Source organism: Phyllostomus discolor, chromosome 6, assembly GCF_004126475.2.
Source record: "Phyllostomus discolor isolate MPI-MPIP mPhyDis1 chromosome 6, mPhyDis1.pri.v3, whole genome shotgun sequence".
Taxonomy (NCBI): domain Eukaryota; kingdom Metazoa; phylum Chordata; class Mammalia; order Chiroptera; family Phyllostomidae; genus Phyllostomus; species Phyllostomus discolor.
Genome location: NC_040908.2, coordinates 96,457,727 through 96,483,543, shown reverse-complemented (window position 1 = coordinate 96,483,543; position 25,817 = coordinate 96,457,727). Strand labels below are relative to the sequence as shown.

General features: G+C 35.4%; 1 protein-coding gene across 6 annotated transcripts; it reads left to right on the top strand.

Moving 5' to 3' along the window:
* The first annotated feature begins 221 nt into the window (after window positions 1–221).
* Window positions 222–24,898, top strand: FAM76B (family with sequence similarity 76 member B). 6 transcript variants are annotated; one of them, XM_028515223.2, is made up of 11 exons: window positions 919–1,415; window positions 1,727–1,791; window positions 2,871–2,925; window positions 3,951–4,106; window positions 5,835–6,034; window positions 8,922–8,969; window positions 9,156–9,236; window positions 9,710–9,767; window positions 9,890–10,026; window positions 13,179–13,280; window positions 22,271–24,898. In XM_028515223.2, exons 1-8 carry the CDS (start codon window positions 1,311–1,313, stop codon window positions 9,717–9,719), a joined length of 720 nt encoding a protein of 239 aa, XP_028371024.1. In that variant the 5' UTR covers window positions 919–1,310; the 3' UTR covers window positions 9,720–9,767; window positions 9,890–10,026; window positions 13,179–13,280; window positions 22,271–24,898. The 6 variants fall into 6 exon arrangements, with proteins under 6 accessions (XP_035884548.1, XP_028371023.1, XP_028371025.1 ...); XM_036028655.1 differs by lacking the exons at window positions 919–1,415; window positions 9,710–9,767 and adding an exon at window positions 222–894 and having other exon boundaries at window positions 9,893–10,026; XM_028515222.2 differs by lacking the exons at window positions 919–1,415; window positions 9,710–9,767 and adding an exon at window positions 225–894.
* The last annotated feature ends 919 nt before the right edge of the window (window positions 24,899–25,817 follow it).

Sequence of the window (25,817 nt, the reverse complement as noted above, 5' to 3'; positions counted from 1 at the left end):
GAAACGTAGGCGAGGGGTTGTTTTGTCTCCTGAGACGATTGAATAGGGTGATTCACACAAGTTAAAGCGAGTGCGAAGTTCAAACACTCCATCAGTTCTCTTGGACTGAACGCCAAGGAAAGCGTTTGCTTGACTCCAGGACGCCTCTCCAGGTGAAGTACTCACCTTTTGGCCAATAACAAATAGAATGAGGAGGAGCTTAGTGACTTGGTCCAATACAAGTCAAGGGAAAAGAAGTTGAGGCAGAGAGTAAACCTTTGCGAACACTAGCCCAATTGGATTGGGGAGCTCTCACCCAAACCTGAGACTGGCTGTTAGAAATACCCACGGGCGGGGCGAGTTTAAAGCGGCTTTCGCGCGCCTAGAGCGTCGGACTGTTATTGGCCAGCGACATCCTCCCTTTGTGGGAGCTCCCTGCGTAGTCGGGGTTAGGGGTTGGGAGGAGCGGCCAAGTGACGCAGCAGCTGCCCCAGCTAATCAGGGATGGGAAAGGGAGGCCAAGAAGGAAGTGGATCTGCTGCAGCTCAGCTAAACTGCTGCGAACTACCCGCTTCGTCTCCCTCCGCCGCTATCCGGGCCTGAGCGGGAGCTGCTGGGACGGCGTCACTGGGAGGGCTGGGGCGGAAGTGGAGGCGGAGGGAGACGGCGGCGTCCAGAGGGACTTGGGCTCTCGCGGCGAGGCCCTGGTGGGCGCGAAGTAGGGGAGGGGGAGGAGGAGGAGCCCGCGGCCCGGGTGGTGGTGCCCGAGTTCTCCGTAGGGCCCCGCCTTGGAGCGGGCGGCGGTGGAGGAGGAGACTGAGGAGCAGGATGGCGGCCTCGGCCCTGTACGCCTGCACCAAGTGTACCCAGCGCTATCCGTTCGAGGAGCTCTCCCAGGGCCAGCAGCTGTGCAAGGTCCGTGGGTGCTGGGCGGCGGGCGGGCGGGGTTTCCTCGACTGTAGCCCGAGGGAGCTGGGAGCCCGCTGCACTGCAGCCCCGCTCTCTCTGCCGGCGCCTTGGGGGTCTGGAGCCCTCGCCCCCTCACCCCTTTATCGGATGACCTGGGCAACAGCTGGGAAAGGCCCCTGAGAGGAGGACAGAATCTTGCCCTCTTCTAGGCGGCCCAGGACGGGTCCGTGCCCCAACCACGTTCAGGGTCTCAGGGGTGGGGCTGGCTGAGGCAGCCACCTGTCTACGCCGCAGAGACCGAGGGTGGAGATGTTTTCATCTCGTTTTTTTGTTTTTTTGTTTTTGCATGGTCCTCTCCTTCCACCCGGAGGCAGGGGACGGTTTTTGCACTTTCTTGCTAGGAACCTGAAGCAGCAAAGCTGATGGCATCCTTCTTCCCTGTCCAGGAAAGCGAAGCGACTGGCTTGGGAACAGAATGCTCTATGATTTGGAGCTCCTCCCATCCCATTAAAGCCGGGATGCTGTCTGTGAGCAACGGTGCAAAATAATAAGTAGTTTCACATTTAACCAATACTTGAAATCGGCCCTGACAGCTTTCTTAATTCATTTGTAGCATACCCCCTCCCCACACAAATCTAATAAAGACAAAGACACCTATGACTTCCCTTAGCAATTACGCTGTAATTGGCCACTTACATAATAAATCACCCAATAGTCTACATTGGGGGACAGATTTTATTAATGTTTTAGATATTGTCTAGGTTAGGTAATCTTAAACCAGAATAGTGAAACTTGGGATCTTGCGATAGATACTGATTAATTCACTGTCTTATTACAGGAATGTCGGATTGCACATCCTATTGTAAAATGTACTTACTGCAGATCAGAATTTCAACAAGAGAGGTTTGTATATTGAACAGTTTTTGATTGTTAAAGGCAAAGTATTGTCTGTAAGAAATACTTGGGGGTTGTATTTTCGTATTTGCATTAAAGTATTTTTTAAAAAGTGGTTTAGCTTCTTAAATTTTAAGTTCTAAGCATTTTACACATGGTGGAAGAGAAAATATTGACCAAAAAATTAATGGTTATTTTACATTTAGATTTCAGTTTGAACATGAGGAAATAAGTAAATTATTATATGGAAAATGTATAGTCTTGCTAATGAACAATCCAAATATAAGCAGGTACTATTAAGTTAAAAAAATGGCACAACATTAGTGCTGACATGGGCTGAGGAAAGGGCTGTAGTGTTACCAACTGTCTTCCAAGAATGAAGTCTAGTACTTTTTAAATAGGATGGATCCTGTTAGAAAAGAGTACACACATGAAAATAACCTAAGAGAAGAACAAGCAATTTCTTCATAAGTTGGTGTGGGCATAATAGTAGGGAAGACCCAATGGGAGTTTGGGTTGGCACCGATATGTAACGCTGTGTATAAATAGTGGCAAGTGTGAAGATCTTGCAGTAAGATAGGAAACATTAAGACTTTTGTTTACTAAAAATACATAATGAAAATGTATTTAAAAATATTCACATTAGGTCTGCAATTTTCAACCTTTTTCATCTCACGGCACACATAAACTAATTACTAAAATTCTGTGGCACACTAAAAAAATACATTTTTTTCCAACCTGACAAAACATAGGTATAATTTGATTCATTCACACCAGACTGCTGTTGTGTTGGTGGTTGTCATTTTTTTGACAATCTAAGGGAAAGGGGGTCAGTACTCCCAACTAAACAGTCAGGTACTACATGTTTTAAGAAATCTTCATGTACCTTGGTTGAAAATGGAAGACAAGTAAATTTGAATAGTAGACAACTCTAAAAAGATCTTTATGACTTTTTTAATTTTTGGTTTATACTGGAGTGACTTTACATACTACTAGAACAAGTCATACACCTTATCTGCTTTGTTCAACATCATGCTCATTACCTCAGAAAGCTACATAAATTTGATTACCTACAATTTTCTTTTCAGCAAAACTAATACAATTTGTAAGAAGTGTGCTCAAAATGTGAAGCAATTTGGCACGGTAAGTATGTCATATATTTTTGTTTTGTGTTATTGTTACTGGTCAATTAATGTTTTTCACAAAGACGGACCTTTTAAAAAGTATGCATAGTTTTTAAATATCTCAACATATCAAAATATTAGGAAATAAATTTTCTATAGACAATCTGGAAGATGACAACATTTAAAAATAGTCATGTACATGCTTCACATATATTGAAATACAGGGGGAAATTTATGACTTCATTAAAGATTCAGATATGACAAACAAACTCCTAGTTACAGAGAATCTACTTATTCATGACTGTTGCATAATCATGCTTTTCCCCTCTTTCAGAACCTCCAACAATTTTAATATAGCAGCACAATTTAGGCACTTACTCACAAAAGTCATGACATTATCCTAGTACAAATTCTTACATGAATATTCCAGTTATTACTGATATATTGTAGTCATGATTAGTCAAAGTATTGGCCTTAAGGCTCTATAAAATCCTGAATTGTCTTTTGAATGTCAAAATCAAGGTATGTTTGTTATAGTTTATATTGAAAGTGATTATGACATTTTTTGAAGTCGAAAAGTTAACTATAGTATGCATTCCTTGTATCATATGTACCTGTATATGTATGTCATAAATGTTTCTCATGATCTTTTTAAACTATTCAGCAGAATAACAAAAAGTTTCATGACTAGAAGTAAACTTTACTAAACAAATAGAAACATGGTAAATGTCATTGACCATGACAAGGCAACATATAGCATGTCCTCGAATAACATCATTTTGTTATGACATTGATAAAATGCTGTAGGAACTTTACATCAATTATCCTATGGTAAAATAGGTTTTGATACACATTTCTATTCAAGTCACAGACTCTATTGACAATGTTAACTTAGGACTTGCTGTATTTGACAAAAAATTTTTTCTACCTATTAGTTTCCATAATCCTAGAAATACGTGTGTATAACTGGGTATATTTTATGCAGCAAATTTTTAGTATTTTAAAATATGTCTGTTAAGGAAAAATATGTATCTGTTTTTTCAGCCTAAGCCTTGTCAGTACTGTAATATAATTGCAGCATTTATTGGTACAAAGTGTCAGCGTTGCACAAATTCAGAAAAAAAATATGGACCACCTCAGACCTGTGAACAGTGCAAACAACAATGTGCATTTGATCGGAAAGAAGAAGGAAGAAGAAAGGTATATTTTATTTATGTTATGACATTCTGGAAATTAAATGAAACACCAAACAAATTGGTAGTTATTACAATTAATATGCAATTAAGATTTGATGTATTCTTTGAGTCTGAAAGCAAATAGATGAAAATGCAGAAATTGTACATTTTCTTTGCGTTATATGTACATTCATGTTGATCAGTTGAGATTATTGTACTTTAAAACATATTCTGTGATGGCTGTTCTGTACTACTTGGTTGGCTAATAATTGGTTTGGGAGAATTACTGCATTTAAATCCTTTTAGCACCTTACCCTTTTGCTGATTACTTGAAGTTACTGGTATGAAAAAATGACCTGTGTTAACATGTATTAATTCAAAGTTAGTCTTGTGCCTCTTGATTTGCGGCTCATATTTTAAATCATTGTTTTTCTCTACCTGCAGTGACTTAAAAAGTGTATGTATGCATGTGACATTCCTGTACTGATCACCATTCACACAGGCCTCCTGTTATCTGTCAGTTTCAGGTGATTTGGGAAATGCCTGTCTTCTTTGAGAAGCTCTTCTAGCTGCCCCCATAGCAATATATGTACCCTAATTGTAAGAAATGTCCCTCTGGCACTTTTTGGGTGAAGAAACAGAAGCTAGAAACAATTTTATTTTTATAGGTTTAGTCTTAATTTTGTAAAAAAGTCTCTTTCTCCTTGGTGTGTAACAATTGACTCTCCTTATTTGTAGTAATTATGCTCTGTTGAGTTGCTGCAAACACTAAATTAGTAAATACTGAACGATTGCCCCTAAGGGCTATTACAGGATTAGGTTTTTGTCTCTGGTTACAACATGGTAATCAGTACATAATGTTTTGTTTTGTGTCTGTTTCTATTTAAAGACACTTTATATTGTTGATTGATTAAAGTGAACTCATAGCAAAAAGCATTACAGTGTGCCTGAATGAAGCTTACCTAACACATGTGTTTTCTAGATAAGATACATTACAGCCTTCTTGTGCTTAGGAACACTGCACATCACATCACTACACCTGGGAACCATTTTAAACACTGAATTTACTGATTAAAAGAAAACCGCAAGATGCAGAAAATGTGGTGCTAAATAGACCATGAGAAGGACACTTGTTTACAATATGAGGGCTGAAAGGCAGCAGAGCATCACCTTGTTCAAACCCAAGCTGGGAAGGTTTTCAATCCAGCTAAACAAATTGCTGCTCTGTGTATGTGCATGATCACAAAAGCACTGCAAGTTGATTTTGGGGTTACAGATAAATTTAGCAAGTAGGTGGTGAATTTACAAGTATGAAATCAGTGAATAAGAATCAACTTTATATGTCATTTGAGCTCTCCCTTCTATAAATTAGTAGTTTTTGCTGTAGTGGGAAATACTTTGTCGTTTTAGTAATTACAGAGTGATTTAAGAATTCAAGCTAGTGCTTTGATAAGATTTCTTTAAAATATATTATCAGTATATTCTTATTTTCAAAGTAATGAGAGGGGGGGGAGCCTCAAAGCTAACGGAAGTTCATAATGTCATCCTCACCAATTTTATGGTCCTCCAAACAAACTTTTTCCCAAGTTCAGTATTCTAATTTTACTTTCATTTGGCAACAGTGTGTGTGTGTATGTGTGTGTGTGTGTGTGTGTGTATGAGACATACAGCTAGAATAACTAGAAGTTGAGCACTTTATCTTATGGCCAGTTAACAGGTACATTTAATCTAATACAAATATGTTTTTTTAAAGGTTGATGGAAAATTATTATGCTGGCTCTGTACTTTATCATACAAGAGAGTTTTACAGAAAACAAAAGAACAGAGGAAGAGCTTGGGATCTTCACATTCAAATTCATCATCTTCGTCTCTTACTGAGAAAGACCAGCATCATTCAAAGCATCATCACCACCATCACCACCATCACCATCGTCACAGCAGTAGCCATCACAAGTAAGTACTTTAAACTCACGTGTTCTAAAATCCTTCCAGGCATTTAATGCCAAATGCTAGCTATGTGCTAGTTTCCACTGTACATGGTAAACTTCTTGAGTGTCTAGGGCTGTTTCCCCACTTTGTTCAGTGTATAAAATTCCATATATTGAGTGTGTTTAGTTGTTTACTATAATAATAATGATAGAACATTCAGGGAATTTACTATGTAAAATTATAATCATATCATGGAGTCAAAATACAAATCAGATTTAACTAATACTTCATTTACTCAGGTTGTCAGAAGCCTCATTTTTTTTTATTTCAATACTTCTTAAGGCTTTACCTGTAAAAATTATATTTTAGGTAAAACTAAATTAAGCCAATGACTAGGAAATGTACATTCAGTATTTTTGAGAACAGATTATAACACCGACATTTCTGACCATGATAGAAACATTTTAAATCTTGAAGATTCTCAAAGTATGTAAACTAACTTTTTTAACTGGTGGTGGTTTGCTTTATTTTTTAAAAACACATAGGCAGAAACTGTAAAATATAAACAACTACATGATTTTTGAAGTGCAGTTGGGGGAGTTATATAGTAGTAATATTTTAACACTTTATATGTGTAGTATAAAGGTTTTTAAGTACAGTTTTAGTCATCAGGGAAAAATCAAGAATATTGAAACAAATTTAAATGAAGAATACAGGAACATGATACACACAGATTTTCAGAAGAATGCACGTTTTTTCCCCAAAATTTTTTATGAGTCTTTAAAGTTATAGATGGGTAAAAACAATTTTCTTTACAAAAAATCTGATGCCTACTACAGTTAGGAACACAGTGATATTTTGGGAATATAATGTGGTCCTACTTAAAATTTAATTCTAAATTAAGATCAGCATGTACTAAATGTAATGGGATGTTATTGAAGCAGTGATGTTGTTTACTTCAGGAGCAATTTTTTTCACTTGCTTTACTTACTGGGTTGTACTTTCTGGATGTTAACAGTGGTAGACTGAATAGAGACTTCTAATCTGGCCATTTTGAAGAAAACTTGTGTCATCTTTGTGTAAGAATATCCCAATGAGCAAAGGAACATAAATCTTCTTTGTTTTTGCTTCATGCTTTAATAAACGATATGACAAATGGTATCTGACAGACCTACTCCTAAGACTCAGCTGAAATGTGCCTTTGCCTTGTCCTTTACAGATAAATTTGTCCTAGTGTGATATCAAAGGACACTCTCAGAGTATGTTTATAAAGACCAAATTCTGTGACAGGAACTTAATCTTTTTTAAAAATGATAGGTTTCAAAAGTAAAGAGAAAGAGGATGGTGTTGACTTGTTTTCTTTTTGATTACTTAAGAAATACAAATACTATTTTTTTTGTATTTGTATTTTTGTATTTGTATCCTGTTGAACAGGTTTTTTTGTATTTGTAATTTTTTTTTTGTATTTTGTATTTGCATGCTGTTGAACAGGATACAAACTGTTCAACAAGTAGCTAACCAGTGTGTGGGGTCCTCTCTTAAGTTTAGTAGATGAGAACAATTATGAGGAACAGTACATATTGCAATATATAGTGATGGGGGAGGGAAAGGGAAGAAATTCTGGTCAATCTGGATCCAGGAATGGCCCTCCTCAGAAAGAGAGGGCAAGAATTCTAACTTTTCTGTTTAATCATTATTAATGTGATTGTTCTCATTTTGAGATCTGGATAGTGCTGTTAATCCATGTGTGATTATATGGCTTGCCAATGCTTATAATGAAATTTTCTTAAGCAACAGAATAGCAATTGAATTCCTTAATAGGGTTGCCATATATTGCCATGAGAAAAATTCAGGTTCATAGATTAGAGAATTAATTTCTCCAACTTGGTATTTACTTAAAAGTGATTTTTAAGAATGTTTTTTAGTTTTGCTTTAAAAAACTTATACAGCTAAAACAATAGTAAATTTTATACACATACACATATTTACACATTTCTACTTACCATATATATGCTAGCACTGTACTTAATATATACATAGCTGATTTAATCCTCATGTAGTATAGGTGAGGAGACTGAGGCTCAGGAATTTTAAGTACCTTGCAAAATGTCACATAACCCATGACCTCTAACATGTTTTATATTGTATAAATACGGTGTCTTATGCACAGGAAATGCTCTATATATGTTGAGTTAGTAAACTAGGGATTAATGAAGAGTCTGCTAATGTGCAAGTACAGGGGGACAGTTTGCAGAATTCATAGTGCGTTATAAGGTGGTTATATTAATATTATAGCATAATGGAAATGAAGGAGTAAGTAAGAGCTAAATCAGTTGTTAACTGAAATTTCCCAATATTTTCAGCATGACTTCTTCAGAATACTGACTAAGAAAGATCTAGAGACTTTGGAGATAGCCTTAGGAGAAGTAGGAAAGAAACAAAGAAATTAAGATATTTTCTGGTTCAACTTGAGTTACTCCAAAGTAAGAATCTTCATGTAGGATTATTAGGAAGGCCTTCAATCTAATCTTAAATAGTAAGGGCAGCCTAAGTACAATGATCCTCAGACTCTATAATTATAGAACCCTGTTTTGTTTCATGGTCATATACCCTAACCTTTAGTATGATATTAAATTGAATTTGGAAGTCCTCATTAAAATAAAATTCAGTCCCTATCATTATACCTTTTTTGAAGAAGTTAAGATGGCCAGTAGTTATTTGATTAGAATTTATCTTAATAGAATGTGATTTATTCAATATATATTTGCTTACTCTGAAAAGTTAATTGAAAATGTCTTTCTGAATGAAAGATTATAATAAACATACCATTTGATTTCATTGGGAAGAATGCTATGAAATGCAAATGTATTAAATAAATATTGTTATTAGATGTCTTTTATATATTTTTCAGAATCAGCAATCTGAGTCCAGAACAAGAGCAGGGACTGTGGAAACAGAGGTAAATATGTTAACAAATATTCTGAAGTATTTTGAAAAGTTTTTTTAAGTGTGACATCCCTTTATCCTTGTTGCTTAGGCTTTTAAAAAATCAATGATGTTTGCTAATATTGTAAAGGAAGAAGAACTTATCACTTGGTGCCTCATTTATACTCTAATAATTATTCTTATTAATGTTTGGTTTCAGCCATAAATCCTCTGCAGCAATTCAGAATGAAACTCCAAAGAAAAAGCCCAAATTGGAATCTAAGCCATCTAATGGAGATAGGTAAAAATGAATTCCTTTAGCGAAAATTCAACTAAGTTGAATAGTTATGGTTGATTGCCGGTTATTACTAGGTGAAAGAATAGAAACATGTGTCTTCCACATTGACTTCTTTGAGTCATCCAGAAAAGTAAACATAATCAGTTGAAATTTTTTAACTTAATTTTGGCAATAAAAAAGTGGCACTGAACTATGTTGTTCTATTTGGGGAATAAATTTGGGTTTTGGAAAAAGGAAAACATCTAAATAGAGAACATTCTTCTTATTTTAATTATTCTTCAGTGAAACACGAATCTAATTGTGATATTTTAAATTGACCTGCTTGGAAAATGTTTTTAGATTTAAAGTATTATGAGCGTGACTGTTTTAGTTCATTAGCCAAAGTTTGCTGATGTTACTGTACAAATTGGCTGCCTATTGCTTTACACTAGAAGTATTGACCCCCTAAAAGCTAATACTGAATTATATTTCTGCAGGTGTATGTAATGTGTGCCATTAGTAAGGTAATTTGCCAGTTGCATCCATTTCTGTCAGGTACATATTTTTTTGCATTAGCCTTAAGGATGTTTGTGGAATTGTCTAATTTATGCAATTTGAACACCTGCTAATTTTCCTTCTACTTCATTTAACTGCATTTTACTTTTTTTTTTTTTTAGTAGCTCTATAAATCAGTCAGCAGATAGTGGGGGAACAGACAATTTTGTCCTTATAAGTCAACTGAAAGAAGAAGTGATGTCACTTAAACGTCTCTTACAGCAGAGAGACCAGACCATTTTAGAAAAAGATTAAAAAGGTAAGAACATGGTTCACTGAAGCCTGATTAAGATTTACATCTTGATTCTTGGTTGAGAATTGCAAATTTTACTCAACTTTCTTTAATAATTTGGTAATGTCTGTTGTGTGTGATTCTTATAAGACACATTACAAAAGCCCAGATTGGAACCTAGCAGTCTAATGAAGATGGGTAAAATAGTCTTTCAGAATTTATGTTCTAAGAGTTAATGGAGAGCTAATTAGAATTGTAATAATTTCTGAACATTAGTTGTTTTTTTTTAATCCTCATCTGGGGATATGTTTATTGATTTTGGAGAGAGAAGAAGGAGAGAGGGGGACATCAATATCGATGTGAGAGAGAAACATCGTTTAATTGCCTCCCAGATGTGCCCCAAGCGGGCATTGAACCTGCAACCTAGGTATTTGCCCTGACTGGAGATCAAACCTGAAACCTTTTGGTGTATGGAATGACACTCCAAAGCAACTGAGTCACCTGGCCAGGGCTGAACATTAGTTTTCATTAAACCTATAGTTAAAAGAGGTTTAATGTCTTATTTTGAAACTGAGATGTAAATGGTACATTATGTGAATTCTTAATGATTTAAAAAAGTAATTGCATAAAAAAGTAACTGCATATAATCTTTGATGTACCGATCATGTGTAGATTAGTCTATAGGAAGTAAGTACATCTATTGGGACTTTATCTGTTAGATCAAGAGGAATGTCAAATATGTTGCCTATTTACTGAAAAATTCTAAAACTTTCTTTGTGAATTTGAGCAGAATGCTTTTACCTATTTGGGCCTCAGTTTTCTCATTTTAAAAATGAGAGTATTAATGCCATCTCATGGAATGGGTATTATGATTAAATGAAAATGTAAAGTACTTACTCCTGGCAAGTATAAGTGCTCATGGGTGCTATTATTACTAATGCTTGGTCTGGTCATCTTTGAGGGTACAACCTACTTTTGTACTTGTTTTATCAAACTAGACTAGTTTGACCTATTTCAGACACCTTATGCAATAGGAAAACATTAAAACATTCACTTTAAAAGTATAAATAAGACATGATTGTAAGTGTGTATATAAATTACCTGTTTCTGAGTATCTGTAGTAGTACTTCAGTCTGAGCTAGCTTTTTCCTCTGGCATTCATTCAACAACTTTTATGTTACATTTTCCCATACCTTGATGGCTTAGTGGATTTAAATTTATTTTAATACATTTGTACCTTACTTGAAGCAAAATCAGCATAGGAAATTTAGGGTTGGCATAGATAAAAATAGGATAGTTGTGTCTTATTTTTTAGGGTTAATTTTGATTAACGGCAGGATTTTTTAAATTAATGAGCTTTTATGGAATTTGTTTTATATTTAAAATTTAGAGACATTTCTGTTGCACTGAGATGGGGATATCTGTTAACCTAGATAAAAGTTGAGTAAACTTGTAGGTTTACTATAATAATGATTCCATAACCAAGTAGTAATAAATTGTGGGATTTTGACTTTTTTAGGTGCTTTTCCTTTTCCTGGGATAACTATTGTATATTAGTGTACTTCATTGAGTTTTCTGCTTTTGCTAGTGTTCCTTTTTTCTTAAAAAACGCTAATGGGTAAGGGAAGTAATTGTAAGCCTTAAATAGCTACATATTTGCAGTTTTTTTCTTATAATGTAAATCGAACTCAAAGAAGTTATTTTTCTGAATTTATTTCACTTTGTGTAGTGACTTCTAGAGCCAGCCACATACTAGATCATGAGGATGTGAAGATGAATAAATAACAAACATTCCTTATCTTCCAGAAATTCATAATCTGGAGACAAGTCACATTATAGTAACGAGAATAATTATCTTAGTTGATCTGATGTGAGTTGACATTTGGAATAGGAATTCTTTTGTACTAGAGAAAGGAGAGAATTCAGTTATTCTTTGGATTTGACAAAAGCATAGGTTTTTATTCAGAAAATAAGAATAAAAGACACCATAAATTCCTTTCTCTCCTTTTGCTGTTGTCTACCTTCCAGTATTCTAGCTCCTAGGTAATTACAAAAAAGTACTGCAAACCTTTAAAGCTTACATAATAAAATCTATGTAAAAGTGACCAGAAGCTTTTTTATGCTTGGTTCTGAGTGTGGAATTACATAATGCCAACTTATTTTTTAAAGCCATGAGATTTTTTTATGTTTGTGTATCATTGATATGAAAATTTTTCATGTTGCCTTCTTCCTCAGATTACTGACATTTTTCTTACATTTGTCTAATTTAGCCCAAATTTAAGGGGATGAAAAGTAACCCCTTTTTCATCCTTATTATTAGTTGTATTTCTGTCTTTGTTCTCCATTTCTGCCTCAAATGTTAGTTGGAATTGGATGCATAATTCTGTCATATTTTCAAATGAAAGCAGTATAGGTCTTGGTTCACAAGATTGTTCCTCTTTGTACTTGCCTGTGTGAAACTTTTTTCTTAACCATTGAAAAATATTTTAACTTGAAACCAGTTTTATTACTTTGTTATATATAACATAAAATACATTTAGTTGAAGCATTTTCAAGGTATTAGTCATTAAACTTTACTATTGGCATACCAGTTGCCAAGCTGTGTCCAGTGAAACCCTTTAAATAGAAACAAAAAGACAGTTTATCAAAAGTTTTACTGATAGTTCAGTATCATCAGTTGGTTAGAGTATTATCCTGAGCCAGACACATACTAGATCATGAGTATACAAAGACGAGTAAGTGAGAAACATTCTTTAATATCCAGAAATTGGTAATCTGGAGGCAACTCAAAGTATACTAACGGGAATGACCATCTTAGCTGATCGCATGTGATCTCCGGTCAGGGCACATATAAGAAGCAACCAATAAATGCATAAATAAATGGAACAATAAATTAATGCCTTCTCCCTTTCTTTTCCTCTTTCTCTCATGTCCTTCCCTCCCTTTGTTCCTCCCTTTTCCCCTCCTCTTGCTCTCTAAAAATTAATTTAAAAATTTTATTATAATAGAATTCATCATTTCATATAACATAAATTCTATTATACAAGTTATAAAACTCAGAAACTCACAATTCACTTTTATAATGAATTGCGTTTATTGCAAAGAATATTTAAAATGACCTGTTTGTATATGTGCATATATATGCATACATACATGTTTTGTTTTGTTATTTTAATCAGTTAACTGAACTAAAGGCAGACTTCCAGTACCAAGAGTCAAACTTGAGAACAAAGATGAACAGTATGGAAAAAGCTCACAAAGAAACTGTGGAACAACTTCAGGTAAATGGCGTTATTTATGTAAACTGTTAGGCAAGGAAGACTAAACTTTGTTAATAGTATTCATTGTCTTAGACTGGTCCTGCTGTCCCTATTTTACGCATATTTGGTGCATTTCCAGCTTTGATTCAGATTTTGCAATAGTTTTTAAGCCTGCTCTCATTAAAAGTTATAGTTTGACAGCTGTAAGTCTGTTTCCTGTATCCATGCCTCTGTTTTTGTCAGAGGGGATGGAGGAGGAGAGAATGGATGAAGGAAGGTGAAGGGATCAGCTAAAGAACATATATACATAACCCATAGACACAGACAACAGTGTGGTGATGGCCACAGGGAGAGGGGTGGGGGGCTGGGTGGAGGAAGGCAAAGCAGGGGAAAATGGGGACATCTGTGAGAGTATCAATAGTAAAAATAAAGCTTTAAGAAAGTTATTGCTTGAAATCACTAGATAGGGGATTTAGTGTATTTACATTGATTCTGAAAACTCCTGCCTAAACTTCAAGTGATGTTTTCAGAAGAGAATGTCATTGCAATATGTTCAGTTGATCATTGAAAAACAAAATATTAAAATTGAGATTTGTGAAAACGAGGTCTTTAGTACATTGTACAGTCATTCTTTTTATTTCCTCCCAGACAATGGGAAGGGAGATGGGTATACAAAACCATTTTTAAAGGATCTCAAGTGGAGGAAATTTACGCTGCTTGCTGTGATGCAAGGCATCTAAGTCAGCCTCAGTACTGCCAAGTATATATATTCAATAGAATTTTAATATAGAAAACAATTGAATGGTGCAACCAAGAGTCACCACAGTTACAAAGAGGATTGTATCTGATGTCTGGCACACTGAGATGGAGAGCATCCAACAAGGATATAGATTATTTCCTTATTTAAGCTTTTCTCACCTAGCTTTCATAGACTTAGAAATTAGACCCCACTAAATTAGTTACATGTTCTATTGATTTATACTCTTACATTTGTAGAATTAATCTTTGGTAACAGGGTTTACAGAAGTTTTAAAAACAACAATGATGCCAGCACACACAGTGGATGGGAGAGTACAGCTTGGGAAGGAAGAATACAGCCCTGTTTTTCTGTTTTAAACAATGCAGCATCAAGGAATATTTGCTATTTCTATCTTTTGGCTTTGTATTCTTTATCTTTCTTTGAAAGTAGCTTAAATTGAGTAAGATTAGAAGTAGATTTGGGAACCTGTTGAAATTCAAGGTACAGGTTGCCTACTCTTAACTCTTAATTTTTTGTGCCATTACAAAGAATTTTGAATAGAAGCCTTATGTAGAACCTGAAAAATAGTAGGCATTCAAATAATTTGTCGAATGAATACTGATTTACGGGAATTGCCCATTTATTGGGTTTCTTTTTTTTGGGTGGGGGTTCTTATACATTATTGTTTATCATCTACCAGTAAGTATTCGTTTTTTGATATTCTTATTTTTCTCATTCAGTTATTAATGTTGAGTAATTACCTGGGAACAAAATCTTCTATATGATGATAATCTGATACAATATGTTTTAACTGAAACTCTGGAGTAAGTCCAGAATGAAGTAACCGAAAAACTGTGAGCAGTTCTTTAACCTGATAAAACTTGGTACTTCTCACTGTTCAGAGGGGCAGTTGCTGTTTTATTTTTTAGTGTAAGCAGAGGGGAACCTCTTTGACATTTCAGCCTGATTGATATCTTAAGCCTTACCTCCTCTTGACTGGCTCCTAAATTTTTGTATGGTAGAATAGTAACTGATATGATTTTAGACAGGCTATCTTATTTGTTCCTCAAGATAACTTGGAGTTATGTAGTATGAAACTGTGTTCACATGATCAGTCATAAATAACATAGAAACCTACATTTTCTGACTTTGATTTGACTATACTTTTTACTGTTCTACACTTTGCCTACCACCTCAGGTTATTTGGGTTTTGTTTTATACTTGTTATCAGACCACTTTCCTATATCTTTTGTGTTATTGCTGGAGACATTCTGTTACAGTTAAGTACACTCTTTTAACCCCACTTTCTTTAGCAACCAGATACTAGTAGGTGAGTAAATGTAGTTAAATATTTGTCTTATCTTTTTGTGATAAGAAACTAAACCCTGTAGTAGGAAATTTACCCTGCTGTAATAGCTCTTGAAACATTTTTAAATATCAAACCTAGGAAAAAAGCACTGAGCATCACAAGAAAAAAATTGCACAAAATGACAAAAAAACCCAGAAAAACCTAAATTATCTGAAATAATCAAGAATGCCCAATTAAAAAGGTACCTTTCATTTAGGAGATAAGTTAAAAAAGGAAAGGGTGCTATCGTTTGAGTGGCTATTATGTATGAGTCACTGTATTTGACAAAATGTTTTATATATTTGATTAGCTCTTTCAACTCCTGTTGTGGGGGATGAAGTTTCTATTTACTATGAGAAAATAGATTCTAGGTTACATAGCAGGTAAGTAGCAGAGCCAGGATTTAAAGGCAGATGTTCTAAACATTTTTTAATTTAACTTGCTTAAGAGATTTTAAATAGTTTAATGGATTTTGAGGGTATGAAATATAAAATAATATTAATGTAAAATGATAATGTATCTATTTTAAAATACTACATTATAAAATATATTGTTATTGTACCAACATTAGAATAGACAGATTTGGGCTTCTCTCCATTTAACAACTAATGCACTGTTAAAATATTTTTCTTAAAAGGCTTTTTTCTTACATAATTTATTGGCAGATAAATTTTTTAGTGACATGATTAAGAGACTGAATATATAAATACAGCTTGAAAATTAGCTGCTAAAGAATTAAAAGGAAAAATTGCTTTCTTTTTTTTTTAAATATATTTTATTGATTATGCTATTACAGTTGTCCCATTTCCCCCTTCACTCCCCTCCACCCTGCACACCCTCTCCCACCCACTCCCCCCCTTTAGTTCATGTCCATGTGTCATACTTATAAGTTCTTCAGCTTCTACATTTCTCATACTATTCTTACCCACCCCCTGTCTATTTCCTACCTACAATCTATGCTACTTATTCTCTGCACCTTTTCCCCCTCTCTCCTCCTCCCACTCCCTGTTGCTAACCCTCCATGTGATCTCCATTTCTGTGGCTCTGTTCCTGTTCTAGTTGTTTGCTTAGTTTCTTTTGGTTTTGCTTTAGGTGTGGTTGTTAATAATTGTGAGTTTGCTGTCCTTTTACTATACATGTTTTTTCTTTATCTTCTTTTCTTAGATAAGTCCCTTTAACATTTCCTAAAATAAGGGCTTGGTGGTGATGAACTCCTTTAACTTGACCTCATCTGAGAAGCACTTTATCTGCCCTCCCATTCTAAATGAAAGCTTTGCTGGATAGAGTAGTCTGGGATAAGGGTCCTTGTCTTTTATGACTTGGAATACTTCTTTCCAGCCCCTTCTTGCCTGTAAAGTTTCTTTTGAGAAATCAGCTGACAGTCTGATGGGAACTCCTTTGTAGGTTACTGTCCCCTTATCTCTTGCTGCTTCCAGGATTCTCTCCTTCATTTTTACCTTGGCTAATATAATTATGTTGTGCCTTGGTATGTTTCTTCTTGGGTCCAACTTCTTTGGGACTCTGAGCTTCTTGGATTTCCTGGAAGTCTATTTCCTTTGCCAGAATGGAGAAGTACTCCTTTATTATTTGTTCAAATACGTTTTCAATCTATTGCTCTTCCTCTTCTCCTTCTGGTACCCGTATAATTCGGATGTTGGAATGTTTAAAGATGTCCTGGAGGTTCCTTAGCTTCTCGTTTTTTTGGGGTTCTTATTTCTTCATTCTTTCCTGTTTGGTCATTTCTTTCTTCCTTCTGGTGCACTCTACTGTTTTGAGTCCCAGTTTCTTTCCCATCACTATTGGTTCCCTGTGCATTTTCCTTCATTTCTTTTATGGTAACCTGCATTTTTTCATCTAATTTGTGCCCAAAATCAACCAGTTCTGTGACCTTCCTGACCACCAGTGTTTTGAACTGTGCATCTGATAGATTGGCTATCTCTTGGTCGCTCAAAAGGGTGAGTTCTGGGGCACTGATTTGTTCTTCTGTTTGAGCCACCTCTCTCTTTTTGGGGGGGGGGGGGTCTGGTCACTCCTGTTACAGTGAGGGGCGGAGCCTTAGGTGTTCACCGGGGCTGGGCACCCCAGTGGCTAGATTGTGACATTGTATGTGAGGGCAGGGTCAAGAGGGAACAATAGCGGTAGCTTCGTTCTCTGTGGGACTTTAGTCCCTTCCCTGGGATCCTTGGTTGTGTGCTCTGCCCCGCTCCACAATCGCCACCTCACCGGGTCTGCCAGCTGCCGCTTGCGTACTCAGGGTCCACCCGCTGTGATCTTGCACGCCCCAGATGCCTTACGCGCTTCTGGTTGCCTTATGGGCCCAATTCTCCCTGTTCTCTGAGCCACGAGCCATAACTGGCTGCTTGTGTCCATCCCTCCTACCAGTCTGGATAAACGGGTCTATTTCAACTTCTTGGCCATCTGACTTCCATTCAGATAAATTTTCTGTCAGTTCTGGGTGTTATACTGCCTCTAAATTGTTGTTGTTTCAATCTTGGTTGTGCATGGAGGTACGGTGCATCCACCTATGCCTCCATCTTGCCAGAAGTCCTGAAAAATTGCTTTCAATACCAAATGTTTGAGTTCTGGTATTGTATAGTTGGAATATGAGAATTATAAACTATTTTTTGTTTATTTCTTAATAATGATTCAGAAAAAAATAATTTGAAGATTAACTTTTTAATGATTTCATATGTCATTATAAATGCTTTTGGCCTTAGCTGGTGTCACTGGTGCAGGCCTGTGAACCAAAAGGTCACCAGTTAGATCCCCAGTCAGAACACATGCCTGGGTTGTGGGCTAGGTCCCCAGTAGGGAGCACATGAGAGACAACCACACATTGGTAATTCTCTCCTTCTCCTTCTCCCTCCTTTCCCCTCTCTAAAAATGAATAAATAAAATCTTTGAAAAAACAAACAAATGATCTTTAAAAAATGAATAAATGCTTTTGTATAACCATAACTTAAAAATGTGGTGGCGATCTCTTTAAAACAAATTTGCAGATCTCTTTTTATGCCCTTCAAAAATTTGTATTTTAAAATTTGTTTCTTAACATTCGTTTTTTGGCCAGTAAGTCTATTATAATTATAAATTAACAATTAGCTAACAATTAAAAAGAATACTGCCATTTGCAACAACATGGATGGATCTTGAAAGTACTATACTGAGTGAAATAAGTCAGATGGAAAAAGTCAAGAACCATATGACTTTACTCATGTGAGGTATAAATCTGAAAGCAACAAATGAACAAATGAGAGAAACCACAACTCAGATAACAATATGGTGGTTATCACAGAGAAAAGGGGTTGGGGAGAGGTGGTAAAGGGTAAAGAAAGTCAAATATAAGATGATGGAAGGAAATTTGACTTTTGGTGGTGAACATACAATATAATTAATATTCAGATGATACAGAATTCTAATTGTGCACCTGAAACCCATATACTTTAATTAACCAATGTCACCTCAATGAAGAGAGAGAGAAAACAGTTCAAAACTACCACATTGACTAGGACTGGTCAACTGAGTAATAAACCAATTGATCATAAGTCTGTTCACTTGATTTCCATGAACTTACTGCCATGCATTCTTAATAATTTATCCTGAATTTCTCAAACTGTTTAGTTTTAAAAGGAAAAAATCCTTTTAAATTATTGATGGTTCTCTAAATTTTAAATTGAAACTCTTAATTATCACGTTTAATTATTTAACAGCCAGGAAGAGAGAAATGCTGTTAATTGTGTGATCGAACATAAAATAGATTTGACTTACAAATATGAGATTGCTCTAAGAATATTTGCATTTTGGGGGTTATAGGTATTAATTAGGAAGGGTTTGATTGGAGAAGAGTGGGGTTTTGAGAGTACAAAGCCTACAAAGATTTCTGTTTCATGAAACTGCTTTTTAAGATGCTGTGCAGAGAAGGCAGGGTGTTATGTTGCCATAGAAAGGCTAATACTAGAGTAGATGAAGCACTGAGGTTAAAAAAAAAAGACTTACCTAGATAAGAAATCCTGAGACCTGTGAAGGAAAGGAAAACGGTTTTCAAATGTAAGCCAGAGGATATCTTTTTTTAAAGTATATTGTATAGATTATGCTATTAAAGTTTTCCCAATTTTTCTGCCTATATCCTCTCCTCTACTCTGCACCACGCAACTCTCCAACATTTCCCCCTCTTAATTCATGTCCATGGGTTGTACATATAAGTTCTTTGAATTCTGTTTCCTATACCATTTTTTATCTCTCCCCATCTATTTTATGCCTGCCAGCTACGCTTCTTATTCCCTGTACCTTTGCCCCCCATTCTTCCCTTCTCCATTCCCACTGAAAACCTTCCCTGTGACCTCCATTTTGGTGAATCTGTTCCTGCTCCAGTTGTTTGCTTAGTTTTTGTTTTCATTGTTTTTCTTTTCTTGGAGGTTTATTTATTGATAGTTGTGAGTTTGTTGTCATTTCACTATTCATAGTTTTTGATCTTCAGTTTCTTAGATAGATAAGTCCCTTTAGTATTTCATATAATAAGGGCTTGGTGATGATGAACTCCTTTAACTTGACCTTATCTGGGAAGCACTTTATCTGCCCTTCCATTCTAAATGATAGTTTTGCTGGATAGTGTAATCTTGGATGTAGGTCCTTCCCTTTCATGACTTGGAATACTTTCCAGCCCCTTCTTGCCTTCAAGGTTTCTTTTGAGAAATCAGCTGATGGCCTTATGGGAACTCCTTTGTAGGTAACTCTCTCCTTTCCTCTTTCTGCTTTCAAGATTCTCTTTTTGTCTTTAATCTTTTGGGTAACTTAATGATGATGTGCCTTGATGTGTTCCTCTTTGGGTCCAACTTCTTTGGGACTCTTTGGGCTTCTGGGCTTCCTGGAAGTCTATTTCACTTGCCAGATTGGGGAAGTTTTCCTTCATTATGTTTTCAGGTAAGTTCTCAATTTCTTGCTCTTGTTGTTCCCCATCTGGCACCCCTATAATTTGGATACTGGAATGTTTCAGGTTATCCCAGAGAATCCTCAGCCTCTCTTCATTTTTTTTGTTTGTTTCTTCATTATGTTCCAGTTGGATGTTTATTTCTTCCTTTTGTTCCAGATTGTTGGTTTGAGTCCTGGTTTCCTTCCTGTCACTGTTGGTTCCCTGAATATTTTGCTTTATTTCACTTTGGGTATTTTTCATTTGTTCTTTCCTTTTTCAACCAAGCTCAATCAGATCTGTGAGCATTTTGATTACCAGGGCTTTAAATTCTCCATCAGATAGTTTTGCTATCTCCTCATCCCTTAGCTCTTTCTCTGGAGTTTTTTTCTGTTCTTTCATTTGGGCCATATTTCTTTGTCTGGGTGCACCTGTTATGCTGTAAGGGGTCAGGGCCTTAGGTACTCACCCAGGCAGGGCAACCCTTCTTGCTGTGCTGCAGTGCTGCCTGTGGGGGAGGGACCAGAGAGGGAATAGTGCAGCTTGCCTGCTTGTCTCTAGTGCACTTTCCAACAGTCTCTTGTGAGACTGGGAGTTTCTCCTCCAGGGGCAACAACCCCCCACATCCCCTAGTCCACAGTCAGCTGAGTCTGTTTCCCATTCAGTCAGCCCCTCCCCTGCGGTCTGCAGCCTCACCACGGGTCCTTTCTGCCAGCTCCGCCCTTGAGGTCCATTTCCTTGCTGAGGGTTGTCTCCGTCTGCACATCTGACCTGTCACCCTCGTCTGCCTTGTCTCCCTTGTCTCCTTGCTACAGGTGTGGTTGGTCTGATTGGTCTAGTTGACTGTTTCTTTAATTACTTGGTTGTCAGAGTTCCATGCAGTTTGATTTTCTGGCACTTCTGGGTGTTTATTGTTTTTAGATTGGTGGTTATTCTCCTTTTGGTTGTGTGAGGAAGCCAAGGGTTTCTACCTATACCTCTGTCTTGGCCAGAACTGAGAATATCTTAAATATTTTGTTATTTTAGAGCAGTGCTCAGATTTCAAAGTGTTGTCAACATTTGCTCTATTGGCTCAAAACTTCCAAAAGTGTTCAATCATTAATGTACTTGTATATATGGAGGGCCCTTATTATCTACATTTCCACAGTTAAGAGATTGCATAGGGAGAAAGGCAGTCAAACATGAAAAGTATACTGAGGGTCCCTACTTACACATTCTTCCTCACTAAACACTAGTGATTTTCACAGCAAATTGGCTCAAGGTTATTGTCTGCAAAGGTGACTGAAACATTTGAATGAAGTATAAATTTGGTTCAGATAGATGACACACATTGAAGGTTTGAATCTTGGAAAAAAATTTCAGCCTTTCATGAAACTAAAAACAATGGTGATACAGCGTCTCAAATTATATAAAAGCCAGTACCAAATGACTATATGACAACTGAAAGAACAAAACTAAGACCAGAAAGGGTGGTTCTGATGGGTGCTTCAAAAAATTCTTTTGAATATCATTAAGTTAAGAGAGTTCCTTTGGAAAAGTGATAAAGTCAATGTTTTGCAAAAAGCACTTCTTATGCTTATTCTATAAACAGGTGAACATCAAATGGAAAACTGTATAGTTTTGTAGGGAAATACTCTTCCAAGATCATCACTTGTATGATTTGATTTTATATAAAATAAAACTTACTTTCATTTCATATTTTTAGGATAAAAAGCCAAGCATTCTCTTCCTGTTTAAAATGTTGATCCTCTTTTTAGCAGATTCATGTTTGCTTGTCTTTTTTTTTGGTAAATGATTACATATCTTTGAACAACAATGTTGACATTTATAAACCAATCTAGAATTTTCCCTCTACATATCCATAGTAAAAGAAGTGAACCTAAATATACTCTTTCATTTAATTTTGTTAGTGTTTCAGTGAAATGTTCTATAAGTTTAAAAAAAACAGCATTAAATAAGTATTCTTCAGCACGACTTACTATTTTAAACGTTGTTAATCTTAAATGTTTTTGTTCCCACAGGCCAAAAACAGAGAACTACTCAAACAGGTTGCAGCATTGTCAAAGGGTAAAAAGTTTGACAAAAGTGGAAGCATACTAACATCCCCTTGAAAAAGTTACCGATTTAGTGTTTTTGCTGAAAATGTAAATTTGAAAAATATTCTGTGAAGCCCTCTAAATTCTGGGTAGTGGAAAAATATTTTTGCACACAAATGAACTGGCGTGTTTCCTATTCACTTTTGTAACTGACATACAGCATTTTTTAAGTTGTAAAACATTCAGAATAAAACTTCAACTGGTTGAAGTAACTTTTTAATTATATGATACCAGGAACTTTTTTGCCAGCAATAGTATTAAACAGTTGTAAAAGGAGTGCATGAGTAGTGCTTTTTATAAAATGCAACATGCAATAATAGAGTAGGTATGATTTTAAGAAATCAGAGCAGCAGGGTTTTTGTTTTATTTTTGTTTTCCACCATGCTAATTTCAGATAAACAGGTTTCAATTCAGAAATACAAAAACTTTTAAACAAGAAAATGGTGAATACTGGTTTTTTGGTGATTGATTCACTTTGCATCATATAATTTAGGAGAGAATCATGGTGCTTTTATTAAATGAACTTCAGAGAATATGTAAATATATTTTTTAAATTTACATCATTAACATTAGTTAGTAAACTGGTATTTTCATTATTGCTATAGGAATTAATGTTTATTGTATATATCCAAGGTAAAATGTGTTTCGTTTTGTAAAAACTACTGTGGATTTTTACTTACAAGTGCCTTTTTGCCACCTAATGTTTTTATTTATAGGAATGCTGATCTTTTGTATATAGTTTGTTTTAAAATTGTGTTTAATAAGTGTATATAAATGCATATGTACAGAAGCCTATTTCAAAAGGAAATCAAAGTTGCTAGTAAAATGTTTGAGGTTGCATTAAGAACTGATAATGCATATAGACTTTAGATGATTTTGTGGTTTGTTTCTGTGTGATAAGGGAAGCAGTTGGTCATTGAATTCATTGAATTATATCAAAATACTGCCCCAAAGATTTAATTTTTAATCACTTCTTGATAGAGTAATTTTATTTTTTATGCAATATGGCTTCATGTTCATATTTTGTAAGTTACATGTTTGCTTTATTTTTTTTATAAAAATTTATAATTTTTCTGCAGTGGTCCATATATCTGCTTTCCTTATAATATGTGGTTATCTAAGTTAATATTTATGTACACCATACTTAATTTGTAAGTTTAAGGCAAATCTGGAGAGAAATTAAATAACTTTTAACACCAATCTGTGACTATCTTTGATAAATGGGAATCTATTGTTTAAGCTTCAGGTACTATTTATAAGAAACTTATATAAGAGTCTTTTTAAAACTGTCTATAAAAGATTAAGGTAGGTTGGGATAGGTTATGGAAGTTATCGACTAATTATATTTTGATCTGTTGGTTTTCAGCCTATAATGGAATTGATCTCCTACTTTATATATGCCAGTTCAGACTTTCAGTTGAATTTTAAAGCATCAAGCATTGCTAGATATACTGGATAGAGTGGAAGGTTCTTTCTCTTAGGAATTTATAGACAAGAGTAAATTTGTTTGAAGTACACTGAATATTTATCAATTTTGAAAATTTTTTGGAAAACAAGCATTGATTATGAATGTCATCAAAAGTCATTTTTTCTCAGAACATAGGATAATTGTAATTGTTTTTAACATTATTCGTGTTTCAGTAGATTATTCCTGTGGGTATTCCTTATAAGTCAATATTATATAATTGTCCAGTGTGAAAACATACAATCTAGGGTAATTTTCAAGTGATAGCAAAGGACTGAGTCAGTCAAACTTGAAAGAACTAAACCAGTTTATTTTTATGATATCCTCATGTAATAGTCTTCCTAAATTTAGTACTTTCAACAATGCTACATACTGCCTTCTTAACACAGATTTTAATGTTTGCAGGATTTGCTAAGTTTATAAGATAGTCATTACCTTTCTCTAAAATTTTTAATGTTTTATATTCTGGTTTCATAGTCATTTGTCAATCCATAGTGGTTATTATGGTTTTAAAATAAGTTGCATAATAGTTCTTTACCTTGTTGGAGCCACTACAAAGGGAAGGTGCCCCTTTCCACTTTTTTAGGTAACAGATTGAAAATTTAAAATCAGTCTAAATAATTAAGCTTCACTAAAATCTTTTAGGGGTTTTACTCTATTTAGCATTAATTAAATACCCTCTCTTTATTTCATGGTCTTATTTTATAACTTAATTTCTTTGCAGTTGAATAAACTATCAATTGAGTCCCAGACCTGGATCTCTTATGTTAACATAAGGAGCTGATACTCTTTAAATGTGGACCTGTAAGGAGATACTATGGTGTGCCGTATCGTGCTTTTTAGCCTGTTTTCAGCTATTAGCATTTACCAGTGAGGGTCATTTTGGCTCAAGTTATTTATGTATTAATAGCCTGTGAATATTACAGTCCTTTTTAGATTGTATTGGTCTAAATATGCATTCTGCGTGAACCTGTTAAAGCTGTTCACATGTATAGACTTGAAATACTGTACTTGTACACATCCGACTGTTGACATTTTGTACCTTTTTCTAAATCCAATGTTTCACAATAAAAACTTATCAAAAATTTTGTATTACTTTCCTATTGCTGCTATAACAACTTATAACAAATTTAGTGGCTTAAAACAGCACAGATTAATTCTCTTACGGTTCTGAAGTGCAGAAGTCCAAAATCAGTTTCACTGGCTAAAGTCAAGGTTTTGTCAGGGCTAGATCCTTCTGGAAGCTCTAGTGGAGAATCCATTTCCTTTTTTTTTTTTCCATTTTCTGGAGCTGCATTCCTGCATTCTGTGGCTCTTTGCCCCTTTCTCCATCTTAATAGCCCAAAGTGTAGCATCTTTAAGATTCTGCCTTCATTATCATATGGTCTCCTCTCTTTGGTTGTAGTATCTTCCTCTGCTCCCTTTTATAAGGGTATCATTGGGTTCACCTGGATGAACAGACTAGTCCCCCAATTCAAATTCTTAATCACATCTGCAAACTCCCTTTTGTCATAATAAGGTTACATTCACAGATTCCAGGGATTCGGACATCGACATCTTGGATGAAAACCAATATTGAACCTACCATAAGTTTTTAAAAAAAATTCTTACCAAGGATATGTCCGTTGATTTTAGAGACGAGGAAGAGGGAGAGAGAGATACTGATTGGTTGCCTCCTGTACAGGGATTGAACCTGCAACCTAGGTATGTTCCCCACCCAAGAATCAAACCTTCCACCTTTTGGTGTATGGGGTAATGCTCCTGCCAAATGATCCACCAGAGGCCAGGGTAAACCTACCATAAAGCTTTACCTACATTTTCCAGTATGAGGCCCTAAAGCAATAGGTTTGAGATCATTGGCTCAGGCCAAACAAACTATTATCTGTTCATTCAGACTGCTTTCATTAAATATTTTGCTAAAAGACAAGTATGTAAATGTTTATTGAATAAACATTAATTGAATATTGATTTATATAAATAGAGATTTATATAAATCTTTAGGGCCTA